Below are 13846 nucleotides of genomic sequence, written 5' to 3'. Positions count from 1 at the left end.
TGCTATGCATCCTGCTAGCCCTAATCCCCCACTCCAGGATACTATACAGTGTTTAGAGCGTGAGGAGACTAATTATTCCCCTCCTTTACTGTGTCCACCCCACCACCACAAATGCTCTTCTGCCTTCAACATTTTGTGGCTCCTGGAGTGCAAGGAGAAAGCTCGGTCCTTGTCAGGCCACCACCACCACCCCTTTTAATTTACAAACTGTTATTTTCTACATACCTGGAAAGTCCTTCCACGTATGCATCGGTATCCAGCTGCTCACCCCCCTGCAGGCTCCTGGAGCGCAGGCGACTCTCAGTGAAAGCAGGAGAGTGGGTGCCTGCAAAATAGCCCTCAGCGGACTGCTGATGGTAAGATGCGAGAGGGCTTTGGTTGTACTTGAGTGGCCAAGCTGTAGCACGCTCAGAAGAGCAGTGCCGCCTCACACAGAGTGGAAACTGGTTCACGAAGGGAGGTTAGAACTGGGGTTAGAAGGGAGGTTAGCTTTGAACCCTGCCCTCTGTGAGCACTGGCTGGAGGATTTCCACACACACACACACACACACACACACCAATGATTTTCTTCCCTAGACAATGGTGTTGCCTTTTCTACTGCCCAGAGTTATGAGATGCTCCAGGGACAAAGCCGCAGGGTTTACTTTCCTCTGAATGCGAGAGCACTCCAGAGGTATGGTGCCTTTGTAAAAATGCTTTGTTTGCAAGGAACAGAGGAAGCGGCCTTATACAGAGTGAGACCACTGCATTTAGCTCAGTATTATCTGCACTGACTGGCTGTGGCTCTCCAGGGTTTCAGGCAGGATTCTTTCCTCGCCCTACCTGGAGAAGCCAGGGATTGAACCTGGGACTTTCTGCATGCAAAATATGTGCTTTGCCTGTGTAAAAACTGAGTAAAATCCGCTCCGTCTGCATTTTGCGGATTGTCAGATGCCTTTCGTTCCATCATCCACCCACAAACGGATGCGAATTTTTTTTTTCATTATGCGGAAAAATATGGAAATAGTTACGTAAATATTTACGCAAGTATTCACATAATTTACCCCAGTACATAACGTTTAGTGTATTGTCCCCTATTCCATTCTACGTTTCCTCAGCAGAAACTTACATATTTTTCTATGGATCTATATGCGTAAATTTTGGGAAAGTAAAAAAAATCATCCGAAAGTCCACGGAAAGTCCAGGGCCTGAGGGGGTCGCTCTGCAGCGGATTCCGCAAGTCATATTCTTAGAAATCCAAGCTCATTTTAATCCATCTCGAATTTCTCCAGCATCCCTAGAATTTCTACCCCTAAGCTACAGGTCTTTCCACAAAATACAAGCAGGGCACTTTCAGGAGCAGAAACTTATATACCTCTGCATACCTAGGGAGTCTCCTGAGTAAGTAGAAACCGCTGTCTTATTTTTAGGTGGCCCCATTTTGCTTCCAAATTAATAGGCACATAACCACCCTAGTTTGCTATTAGAGGGACTGATGATTATTCCATTTTAGCTCCACTCTGACTAAACCAATTTCGTGATTTCCCCCATATAATAGATCATCTTTTCTCAATAATGTTCCAGATAGATTAAGGAGACTACAAATATTTTCACAAGGTCAAAATTGATTCCAGATCACACAGCTGAAATGCCAGTTCTGAGCAGATATTGTGGTGTATGCATATTTTCCAAGAGCACACGGCTATTACTTGCTAAGAAAGGAATTGGTTGATTGTTTGGGGGAAAAAACCTCTCCTGCATAGCTGCAAAGTGAATTGCGTTGGGTCTATCAGCAAGTGTTATCTTGACATATGGCTTGAATTCCACATTTCCTTGCTCTGCAAATAGAGACATTCTATATAGTGTTACTTATCTGCTTGCCCAAGCACTTATATAAAATCAAACACTTTTTTATTACACGATAACCAAAGGTGTAAAATGCTTCTGTCTAGCTGATCTTGCAATTGAGGAATTGCCTTTTAGGAGAATTGCAACTGTACCTTTTTTGGGGGTAGGAAATTGCTAATTCCTTTTTTGAAACAACTCTTTGGATGCAAATACTTGTAACAGACACTTCTGACAAATTGCATGTCCAGGTGGCAAACATTATTGCAAAAATGCCTTGGTCTCTGATGGTGTTTGAAGTGAAAACTGTAAAATTAGAAGGGTTTCCTCCCTAACTCTTACTATTTTACCATACATTTCTGTTCTCTCACACAAAAAGAGCTTGGCAATTTTTTTTAAAAAGTGCTATAGTTTTATTAGACCGATCACATTTGTAGCAGGCTTCACCAAAGTGAGACATCATGTGGGCTGCTATTAGAAGGCAAGATGAATTTCTACCACAGAAGTGGCTTCCATGCGGGAAATTCCATGATTTCCGTGTGTCAGCATTTTTTCATGGGATGAAAGAGGGATGCTGAAGAAATACGCTGTGGACCCAAATCAGGCTGAATTCCAGGAATCCGACCTCTGGATTCTGCAGTAGACTGGCATCCCCTCACCTGGCACATCTGCCATAGTTTTCAGGGTGGCTCTCCTGTTGTCTAAAATGCCTATCACAGGAAAATTATGGCTGTAAATTGCATAGTTTACGACATTTGCAGCCGTAAAGCACTTCCTTCTATGTAAATTGTGGCATAAAAGGCCACAACTTACTTAGAAGGAAGTGCTTTACGGCGGCAAATGTCATAAACTATGCAATTTACAGCCAGAATTTTCCCACGATAGGCTAATGGTGGCTGCCATTAGCCCATCATACCTTTCAGACAGCCCTGTGAACTATGGCAGATGTACCAAGGCTCCGGGAAATCCGCAGGGCCCTAAGCAGCCCACGTTTCCCTGTGGCACACCACCCCCGGATGTCAGGGGGGTTTACCCATCCCTAAATATAGGCATGTGTGTCTGACACATTTACTTCTTTGTTTTTAAGAAATTAAACCCCACCTTCCTTGTGTGCAGAAATATTTGGGGTAGCTTATATAGACTATAACAGGGGTGGGGAACCTCAGGTCTGGTGGCCAAATCCAAACTGCCTCAGGTCCCAATCCAGCTCTCTAGGGTTCCCTAGATGAGCCCAACCCCTTTCCCCCAACCACTGATTGTGGAGTGGTTTTCTGGCTTTTGTGCATTTTTCCCCATTCTAAAATTTGAAAGGCCTTTTCTAAAGCTTAGGTACTGGCAGTATAAGAACACAAGAAGAGCCATGCTGGATCAGACCAAGGGTCCATCTAGTCCAGTATTCTGTTCACACAGTGGCCAACCAACTGTCGAGCAGGGACGGACCCACAAGCAGGACATGAGTGCAACAACATCCTCCTTCCCATGTTCCCCAGCAACTGGTGTACCTAGGCTCACTGCCCCTGGTACTGGAGGTAGCACATAGCCATCAGGATTAGTAACTATTGATAGCCTTCCCCTCCAGGAATTTTTCTAACCCCCTTTTAAAGCCATCTAAATGGGTGGCCGTTACTACATCTTGTGCAAGTGAGTTCCATAGTTTATATGCTGTGTGAAGAAGTCCTTCTTTTTATCTGTCCCGACTGGCCCACTAATCAGCTTCATGGGATGTCCCCGGGTTCTAGTATTATGAGAAAGGGAGAAAAATGTCTCCCTGTCCACTTTCTCCACACCATGCATAATTTTGTACACCTCTATCATGTCTCCCCTTCCAGAAAGCAACGACCCAATGAAACTGCAAGAAAAATAGCACTGAAAACCTGTCTCCATTAAAAGATCAAGTAAAATATTGACACATTCCTGACGACTATGGGCCAAAATAGACATTACTTTAAATTATTATTATTATTACATTTATATCCCACATTTTTCCTCCTTAAGGAACCCAAGGCAGTGTACATAATCCTCCTCCTCTCTATTTTATCCTCACAACAACAATCCTGTGAGGTAAGTTGGGCTGAGAGTCTGTGACTGGCCCAAAGTCACCCAGTGAGCTTCCATGGCCGAGTGGGGACTAGAACCTGGATCTCCCAACTCCCAGTCCAACAGTCTAGCTACTACACCGCACTGGCTGTGTGTGTGTGTCTGTGTGTGTGTGTGTGTCTTCCAGCAATGTCTTCTTTTCATCTTTACTCCAGAGTAGGCATGATCCAGACCTTGATCCATGCTAGAATCCCATTCTATATCTGGGCCCTGTGCCTACTTTAGAGTTGTTGTTGTTGTTGTTGCTGCTGCTGCTGCTGCTGTTGTTTTTAAATACATAGCTGCTGGACATACATTTAAAGTCATGTCTGTTTTGGCCCTACAAGTTGCCAAAGAGAATGCATCTGGAGAATGTCTGACAGGAGCGAGTTGCACAATTGGGGCACCAGCATGGAAAAGCCCCTACCCCTAGACAGGTGGGAACACCTGGAGAAAGGTTTCTGTGTTGATGATTTCAGTTGCTCGACAGGTTCACATGGGAGAAGGAGGCCCTTTAAGTGCTTTGGTCCCAGACCACTTAGAGTTTTCTGTGCCAAAACCATCACTTTGCATTGTGCCTAGAAGCAAACTAGAAGCCAGAGGAGATCTGAAATATGCTCTGGTCACTGTATTTTTGAACCAGCTGAAGTTTCTAAAGCCTTTCCAAAGACAGCTCCACATATATCACATGCTGGCAAGCAAGCTTTACATATTGCATGTGTAGTTGGCATGTGTCACGTAGACAATTGCCTTCTTTTATGTAGTTAACTACAGGCCTGCCCGGGGGGTGGGGGGCAGAGCAGTTTGTCCCAGGGCCCTCTGCAGTGGACGGCCCCCTGACAAATGTTTTTTGTTTGTTTTGTTTAATAAAATGTGAGTTGTTCACATGAGCAGAGGCAAGGAGACCATTTAAAAAAAAAACCCTGAGGATTTCTTCATTATAATTTTTGTGTGTGACATCACCCCCCCCCCGCAATTTCATTGCCCTGGCCCCCAGATTACCCTGGTGAACTGTGGGTAAGCATTTGCTGATTTCTGTTGAGTTTCTCCATAAACACATCCTGCCCATCTTTTGCACCGATTGGATGAGTCCTGTTTCTTTAACAAGGAAGTTTTGCCAACACTTTCTTTCTTCTTTTAAATCTCAAGAGGCGGAATTACTTGCTCCATGACATTTTTTTGCAAATCTGTCTGTCTGTCTGTCTGTCTGTCTGTCTGTCTGTCTATCTATCTATATCAATGGAAAATTGTTGTTGTTTAGTTGTTCAGTCGTGTCCGACTCTTCGTGACCCCATGGACCATAGCACGCCAGGCCTTCCTGTCCTGCACTCTCTCCCGGAGCATGCTCAAGTCCATATTCATTGCATCAGTGATACTATCTAGCCATCTCATCCTCTGCCGTCCCCTTCTCCGTTTGCCTTCAGTCTTTCCCAGCATCAGGGTCTTTTCCAGAGAGTTTACTCTTTGCATTAGGTGGCCAAAATATTTGAGCTTCAGCTTCAGTATCTGTCCTTCCAATGAGTAGTCAGGGTTGATTTTCTTTAGGATTGACTGATTTGACCTCCTTGCAGTCCAGGGGACATAGCACAGCTATTGCAGGAAATGGGGGGGGGGAATGTGAATCAGCATTATCCCCCTAGTGTAATCAGGATGTTTTCTGGGGCACGAAAGAGGGTTGATTGCCTGATGGTGAGCACTTGGCAACACAGTCTGAAACCCACTGATTTTAATGTCTTAAATACCTTCTCCTCTCTGATTTTATTTATTTATTTATTTATTTATTTATTAAATTTATTAAATTTATTAATCGCCCATGTGGCTGGTCACCCAGCCACTCTGGGTGATATACAACACACCATAAAACAATTTAAAACAATAAAATTCTACCATAATTTTTTTTAAAAAAAATACCCTAACCCACCCCAAATGCCTGCCTGAACAACCACGTTTTTAATGCACGACGGAAGCTCATAAAAGAGGGGGCATGACGGAGTTCCCTAGGGAGGGAGTTCCACAGAGTGGGGGCCACCACAGAAAACCAACACAAAAACACAAAAACCAAGCAAACCTCTCCCTCGACCCCACCAGTCTAGCTCTCCTGGCTGATGGGACAGAGAGAAGGCCATCCGAGGCTGATCTTGTTAAGCGGCCTGTCTGGTGTTGCTGGAGGCGCTCCTTAAGATAGGCTGGGCCGGAACCATATAGGGTTTTAAAGGTCAAAACCAACACCTTTAATTTGGCCCGGAAAACAACTGGTAACCAGTGCAACTCCTTCAGCACTGGAGTGATGTGATCTCGCCGGCGGCTGCCTTTAATCAGGCGAGCCGCCATGTTCTGTACCAGCTGCAGCTTCCGAACCGTCTTCAAGGGTAACCCCACGTAGAGCGCATTACAGTAGTCTAAACGAGAGGAGACCAGGGCATGTACTACCAATGGGAGCAGATGGTCGGGAAGGTAGGGGCGCAGCCGCCGTATCAGATGGAGTTGATGAACCTGCTTGTGCACTCAGGTCCACCTGGGATGCCCTGCTCTGTGACCCACCACTGTCAGAGGTACAGCAGGTGGGCCCATCAGACAGGACTTTCTCAGTTGTGGCACCTAAACTTAGGAATGCTCTCCCCTGAGAGATCCATTTGGCCTCCTTTCTGCTCCATTTTCATTAAGCAGCAAAGACTTGTTACTTCCAACAAGCCTTCAGGATGATTTTGAAAAGGGTTTGGGGTTGTCACTGTTATTGTTTGACTGCTGAACTGTTGATAACTGTGTTTTCCTGTTTCTAGATTTGTGGTTTTAGCTTGTTTTAATTTTATGATTGCCTTTATTGTTACTTTTATATTGCTTCCTGCCTTGGGGATCCTACTTGACTAAAAGGCAGGGTAGAAGTATTTGGGGGGAAAGACCTTGTTCAAGGTATTTCTGGAGTATGCATGCAAACCTGCCCAACGCGCTTGCTTCCCTAAATACATGCTGTGTGACCCAGTAATCTATTGCTGCTCCCTCCTCTTCCTCCCCCTCCCCTCTCCCCCTGTGTCTGCTCAAATGCAGAGACATCCAGCATCATTTGTCTTCATACCTGGCTGACTGGGTTGCATTTGAAAGGCCAGCGACCAATGAGAGCAGCATCAAAAAGATGTCGCTGCAAAGAACAGGGCAGGAATTAGCAAAGACGTCTAGGCCAAATGTTGTGTGACATGTGTGGTGGACAGGGATACCTCTTACGCTGTAGAGAATTTGTTCCCAGGGTAGCAAGAGACACCTCCTTGTGTGAGCAGGCATTGAATTCCAACCTAGAATAGCTTTAGCAAATATATTATAGGAAACTCTCCCATCCTGGCAAGAAAGGATGATTAAAGGAGCTATTATTACGCATAGATCTTTCCCCCATGCCTGACTGAGAGTTGGCTATAAGCTTTCCACCAGGTTTTTTCTTTCTTTTTTTTTCCTTTTTAAACTTGGAGAACCCAATGGATGTTGGCAGAAGGACATTGCTCTTTTAGGAGTGGAGTTTTGTGTACTTGGTCTGTCGGAGTGCAGACTATTTTAAGACAGCAGGCACAATCCTATTGGGATGGGTGGTCACAATGCAGGGCAGGTGACGCACAGAGGGGATCGTCCCCTCCACATTTCAGCCGCCCTACATTCGTGGCTAGACAGCCGATTTCGCCTGTCTAGCTGTGGAAAGAGCGGGGGGTGGTGGTGGAACCAAACGACGCATAGGAAGCATCGCAACGGCACTTCCGCCCTCCCCACTCCAGCACGCCTCCAGGAACACCCCATTTTCATCGCTCTGCATGCCTCTTCCGAGCATGGAGCACACAGCCGTTCTGTGCTGCCTAGGAGGCAGCACAGGAGGGGGTGGAGGTCAGCTCTCTGGGAACCGACCTCAGAGCACAGGCTCCAAGGTTGGTTCCTGGGAACCGACCTCTCCTGTGGCTGTATAGCCACTGACTAGCAGCCATAGTATTGTGCCCTTATTTATTAATTTTTTTGATATCAGTATAGGCTGCTTTTCTACATGGTCTGCGTATTCAGAGCAGAATCCAACTAATCAAAAGCGGAAATGCTTAACAGCACATTAATTAAAACCACAATGCTGCAGCCACTAAAAATGATACCCAAAGACAGAGCAAGAGATAACAAAAAGGCAAGGAGAGAAAATGAGTTAAAGTCCTATCTAAATAAAAAGTGTCTTGACAAGGGGCAGGAAGAAAAAGTGACCTGCTGGATCTCTCTGGGAAGGAATCCCATAACAGTGGAGTCACCATCAAAAAGGCCCTGGTACTTGCCAGTTGTATGGCCAATGGAAGTGGCCCCAAGAGCAGGGCCTCTGAAGCTGATAGAATGGCTTGAGCAAGTTCATATGGGAGAAGGCAGTCCTTCAGTTGCCAGGATCCAAACAGATGCTTTAGTGATGCACTGGTCCTGTGGAAGTTTTAGGAACATCAGAAGAGCTGTGCTGGATCAGACCAAGGGTCCATGTAGTCCAGCATTTTGTTTCCACAGTAGCCAAACAGCTGCCCACGGGAAACCCACAAGCAGGACATGAGTGCAACAGCACCCTCCCACCCATGTTCTCCAGCAACTGGTGTACATAGGCTCACCGTTTCTGGTACTGGAGGTAGATGTTCTCCTGCCAAGCTCTACTGAAAGGAGAGCAGGTTTATATGTTACATTCACCCATGTATCCCTGTGATGAGTTCCCCTCCCTCCAGCCGTGTTGTTTGGTGCATCTTACTACATGAAGCTCATACTGATTTTCCCTATTGATGATCCTGTGATGGGGCTGGGGTAACTCAGTACATATTGCCCGAACTCATACAGTCGGAAGGGGAGGATTCATCACAAGTATTCTGATGTCCAGAGTGTAAAGTACAGATCAGCTCTCAATGTCCAAGAACATGGAGGGGGAAAGGAAGGGCTTGGCTTCAAGGAAGACTATTATTGGGGGTTGGCACCTTTGGGCAACTGCTCAGCTTCTGATGTCCCAGGAAAGCCCACTGCTGATCCCTGGGCCTTCCACCACCCAGCAATAGTTGCCAACTACTGTTGTGCAATAGCTGTCCTCTGTCAACTAGACAGTGGTTTTCTGTCTCTTGGCACCAGTAGGCTTGGGTCCTCTCTTGCCCCTTTGCACCTTAAGGCCAAGTGGGGTGGAACCAGACAGCACCTTGCTGGACCCTCTTGTCCAACCCCAGGAGCCAGCCCTGAATTCAGGACCCCCATTGATCCCATCCAGGTGATCAGCGCTGTCAAAGTAGCCCAAACATTCTGCTGAGTGGCCTGATTCTGGAAGATTCTTGCCCTCTGCATCATGTGCTGTTGCTATGCGTGTATCTCCCTAGATCAGAACCCTTGGATATACACCAAAGGTGGGAGGGAAAAAAAATTGAGCGAGCAAGTAAGTAAGTAATTAAGTTGTTTTAGGGCACTGTACTGCAATATGCATTTTTTTGCTCTGCTTTGTAGGGACTGTTCGATTGGAACTGTACCCAGTTCTCATTTTTCATTCTCTCTCTCTGCTCTCTCCCTTTCCCTTTTGTCACCGTATGATGCTCAGGGACTCCAGAGAGCCTAGCTGAGAAAGAGAGGCAGCTTATGGGCATGATCAATCAGCTGACCAGTTTGCGGGAGCAGCTGCTAGCTGCTCACGACGAGCAGAAGAAACTGGCAGCCTCACAAATCGAGAAGCAACGCCAACAAATGGAACTGGCCAAGCAGCAACAGGAACAGGTGAGCAACTGTTCAAAGGAGCTTTTAATCTAGTCCTGCTCTTTTGTTTGGGAGTAAGATATTAACACTCCATTAACATAGATTTATTTTAGGAGGCGTGAAATATTTCAGGATCTGATCCCAGAACCCATTTTTTTGTTGGGGGGGGGGGTTGAAGAGGGGTACAATCCACTGAATAAAATACATAGACAGTAGACACACATATTATTTTTAGTGAGCAGGAGGAGCAGGGGCATGTCTGATTTCAAGGATTTCTCATAAGTAGACTGCTCAAATAGTAGGGGGAAATCCACAAGTCGCAGCCCCCTGACTTCTCCCCCTCGCTGTTGCTCAAATTGTGCCCCTCCTGTATCCTTCTAAAAACAGAAGGTAAGGGGACAGGACAAGAGACAAGGGGACCTGGCCTCCCCCTCCCCGCACCCCGCTTCCAAATTTAAACACAGCATAATTTGGCCCAGTTGTGGAGTGGTTCAAATGCTCAACACCCATCCATTGTTTTAAATTTGCCATGCTGTAATGAATAACAACACCAACAAAAGTAGATGGCTAAAAGGCAACGCTTTGGCCAGTTATTTCAAATAAATCTGTGAAATTCAGTCTCTCTCACTCTAGCCCACGTAGTCTTCATTCTTTTCTACCTCCTTTGTCACTTCCCCCCATCATTGCGCCAGGACTCCAGATCCTCGCCTGTTCTTAGGCCATTTGTGAATATTTTCCACTGCTTACCCCCGCCTCCCTGGCCCATGTTTCCTGAACAGCCCCTCTCTTCACTTGCCTCTTCTCCCAGTTTTAAGAGGAGGATCTGTGTGATTAAACCCCTGTTAAGTTACGTTGTTTGAATATTGACCCTGCAGATTGCAAGACAACAGCAGCAGCTCCTGCAGCAGCAACACAAAATCAACCTTCTTCAGCAACAGATCCAGGTCAGAGATTGTGAATCTATCTGTTAATGATTTCCATCTTTCTTCATGCCCTTTCCATGCCCTCCAGTTCAATGAATTGTGGTCATTCATAGATAGACAAATGTGTCCGAGTATATGCAGAGTTACATTAATTTCAAATCTGTGGTTGTGGCTGTAGGTACTGGTGTGCTTGTTTGTACTGAGTTGGAATATGAGCCAACAATGTGATGTGGCTGCAAAAAAGGCAAATGCTATTTCAGGCTGCATTCATAGAAGCATAGTTTCCAAATTCCATGAAATACTAGTTCCTCTCTCCCCAACACTGGTTAGGCCTCAACTTGAGTACTGTGTCCAGTTCTGGGCGCTACACTTTAAGAAGGATGCAGACAAACTGGAGAGGGTTCAGAGGAGGGCAACAAAGATGATCAGGGGACTGGAAACAAAGCCCTATGAGGAGAGACTGAAAGAAGTGGGCATGTTTAGCCTTGAGATGAGAAGACTGAGGGGAGATAGGATAGCACTCTTCGAGTACCTGAAAAGTTGTCACAGAGAGGAAGGCCAGGATCTCTTCTCAATCATCCCAGAGTGCAGGACATGGAATAATGAGCACAAGGTACAGGAAGCCAGATTCTGCCTGAACTTCAGGAAAAACTTCCTGACTGTCAGAGCAGTATGGCAATGGAACCTATTACCTAGGGAGGTGGTGGACTCTCCCACACTGGAGGCATTCAGGATGAAGCTGGACAGCCATCTGCCAGGGATGCTTTGACTTAGATTCTTGCATTGAGCTGGGGTCAGGGGATTGGACTTGATGGTCTTATAGGCCCTTCCAACCTTACTATTCTATGATTGTATGGATCCAAACTAAGTCATACTTATTGTAGACCCATTGAAATCAACTGGATTGAAGTAATTAATTACTTTAATCTGTATCCAACCCATTGCTGGCCATGCAAGACAGCCCATTGTCTGCAGAAGAAAGAAAGAAAGAAAGAAAGAAAGAAAGAAAGAAAGAAAGAAAGAAAGAAAGAAAGAAAGAGGTCTGGATTCAACCCATTGTCTGCAATGAAAGCTCATATCTGCTGCAGAGATGGCATCCTAATCCTAGGTTGCTTTCCTAAAATGTTTTCCTAGTCCTCATGAATCCAGAGGTGAGTCTTTCAGTTGTAACCCCAGTCTCCATGCACTTCTAAGATTATAAGAATGAATTCATTCCCACCTGTTTGCTTGCTTGCTTGTTTGTTAGGGAAGTCCTGTTATTATCCTAACCCGTTTTTTATGTAGTAGAAAAAGGGTGGAGAATTGGTTTAAAAAGTTTTCTTGAGCAGCCTCTTATAAAAGAGTTTTGTTTTTAATGAAAAGAAAATGCAAGAAATCATGTAGAGGGATCCAGAAAAATGTATATCGGTAAATATGTTCATTCACTTTAAGCACGTCATTTTATACAGAAGTGGAAATTGGCCTGTTTATGTAGAAGTTGGTATGTTAGAACAGTGGAGGCTGGTGGCTCCTATGTCAATGGGGCCATGAATCCGCGCTGGGTTTCATTTCATTTGAACCCTCAAATGGGTTCAGCACCTTGGGTAGCTCCTTTAGAGTTCTCACTGGTTCTGACTGAAACCTAGAGCGGATTCATTCCCCCTCCGACACAGGAACCACCAACCTCTACTATGTTAGAACAAAGTATGTCTACAAAAAGGAATGTCCCTGATGATTAGACACAAGGCCAGTGAGCTAACAGCAGCTAGGGCTCTACAGGCATAGCCCCAGTCAAGCAATCAGCAACAGCACTTTTCGGTGGACATCAGATAGCAACAAGGATGTACCCCCCCCCCCGCCGCCGCCGCTTCCCTTTCTGAACAGTGGCTCAGCATTATTTGAGTGATTCTTCTTATTTCTTATTTATTTATTTAAAACATTTCTATCCCACCCTATATCATTAAGATCTCAGTTCTTCCAGTTAGTACATGCTGCTAACTGGATTGGAGCAAAGCCTCTAAGATCTGATTTATACCTGAGCTGAACCAGGTAGCAGATACTATCGCTGTTGCTTTCATCTTAACCTTTCTGATGTTTTGTGAAAATACACTTTTCTTTTTTTGTGGTGGTGGAGGGGGAGAACCCTTTCAAAAGAACAGATTCATACATACCGTATTTTTTACAGAGAGAAAATAGTTTCTCTGATTTGAGAAAATAGGCAAATCAGTCCACAACCAATATAATTTCTGGGTCAAAATTGGCATCATACCTTGTATTCCAGAAAAGAACAGAGGCTATACAGAACCTAATACAAGGACCATTTTTTTCCATAACTGTGTGCAGTGAGCCCTTTTGAACCATCAATACAACTTTCCCAAACCTGGCTTAACCATTATTCTATCAAGAAGTACTTTGACTATTTCTCATTCTTGTTGTTTTATATTGCTTTAGCAGTAATGATCATGGTCCATACTAATGTTAATTTGTGTGTGTGTGTAAAAAGCAAACTTGTTTCTGTCCATATTTTATTTGGACATGGCATATCATTCTGTTTATTGGGTTAGCTGAGAATGGGCAACTCTATTTCTGGACCATGTCACTTTGGTATATTTTTACCCATAATTCCATTCCATTTCCATTTTAATCTACATTTTAAAAATGCATATTTAAATGCATATTTTTGATACATTTGAACTACTGGGACACGTGTCACAGTATTTGGAAGTGTGAAATCTGGTGGATAGCTAAGTTCCGATTTACACGCAAGTCCAAGAGGTGTGGATCAGGTAATTTTGGACTGGAATTTGCAAAGATGGAATTAGGGTGCAATCCTATGGTCGCTAGTCAGTGGCTTGATGGCCATAGGATATGTTGGTTTCCAGGAACCAACCTCGGAGCCCGTGCTTCAAGTTCAGTTCCCTGAGAACCGATCTCTCCCCCGCCCTGTGCTGCCTCGTAGGTAACACGGAACAGCCCTGTGCTGTGCGCTTGGAATAGGAGCATGGAGCGGCAAAAACAGGGCATTCCTGGGGGCATTTCGTGGTGGGGAAGGCGGAAATGCCGGTATGACACATCCAACATGTCATCCAGCAGCCGCTTCCCCCACTCCGCCTTCCCGCAGCTTGACAGCTGAAAATGGCTGTCCAGCCGCAAATGCAGGGTGCCTGAAGTGTGGAGGGGATGATCCCCTCTGCAGTTCTCCTTCCCTGCATTGGATTGGTGGTTGCCTCCAAGTTTGGAGGCGGCCGCCTGTCCTGGTAGGATTGCTCCCTTAGGGTGCAATCCTAACTAGATAGGTGGCCACCTCCGACCTTGGAGATGACCTCCTATCCAAA

At 45.4% G+C, this 13846-nt stretch overlaps 1 protein-coding gene across 3 annotated transcripts in view; it reads left to right on the top strand.

The window, feature by feature from the left end:
• Positions 1-13846, top strand: part of SOX5 (SRY-box transcription factor 5) — a 738693-nt gene that overhangs the window by 419530 nt on the left and 305317 nt on the right. For all 3 annotated transcript variants that reach the window (XM_084809162.1, XM_084809164.1, XM_084809161.1), the window contains exons 5-6: positions 9458-9630; positions 10485-10553. In XM_084809162.1, the coding sequence (XP_084665288.1) occupies positions 9458-9630; positions 10485-10553 (242 nt within the window). The remainder of the gene's footprint in view (positions 1-9457; positions 9631-10484; positions 10554-13846) is intronic.

Source organism: Heloderma suspectum, chromosome 7 (genome assembly GCF_057233095.1).
Source record: "Heloderma suspectum isolate Gila_16-S chromosome 7, 16-S_ref, whole genome shotgun sequence".
Classification (NCBI taxonomy): Eukaryota; Metazoa; Chordata; class Lepidosauria; order Squamata; family Helodermatidae; genus Heloderma; species Heloderma suspectum.
The sequence above is the reverse complement of the archived record's forward strand: the minus strand, read 5'-3'. Positions and strand labels throughout refer to the sequence as shown.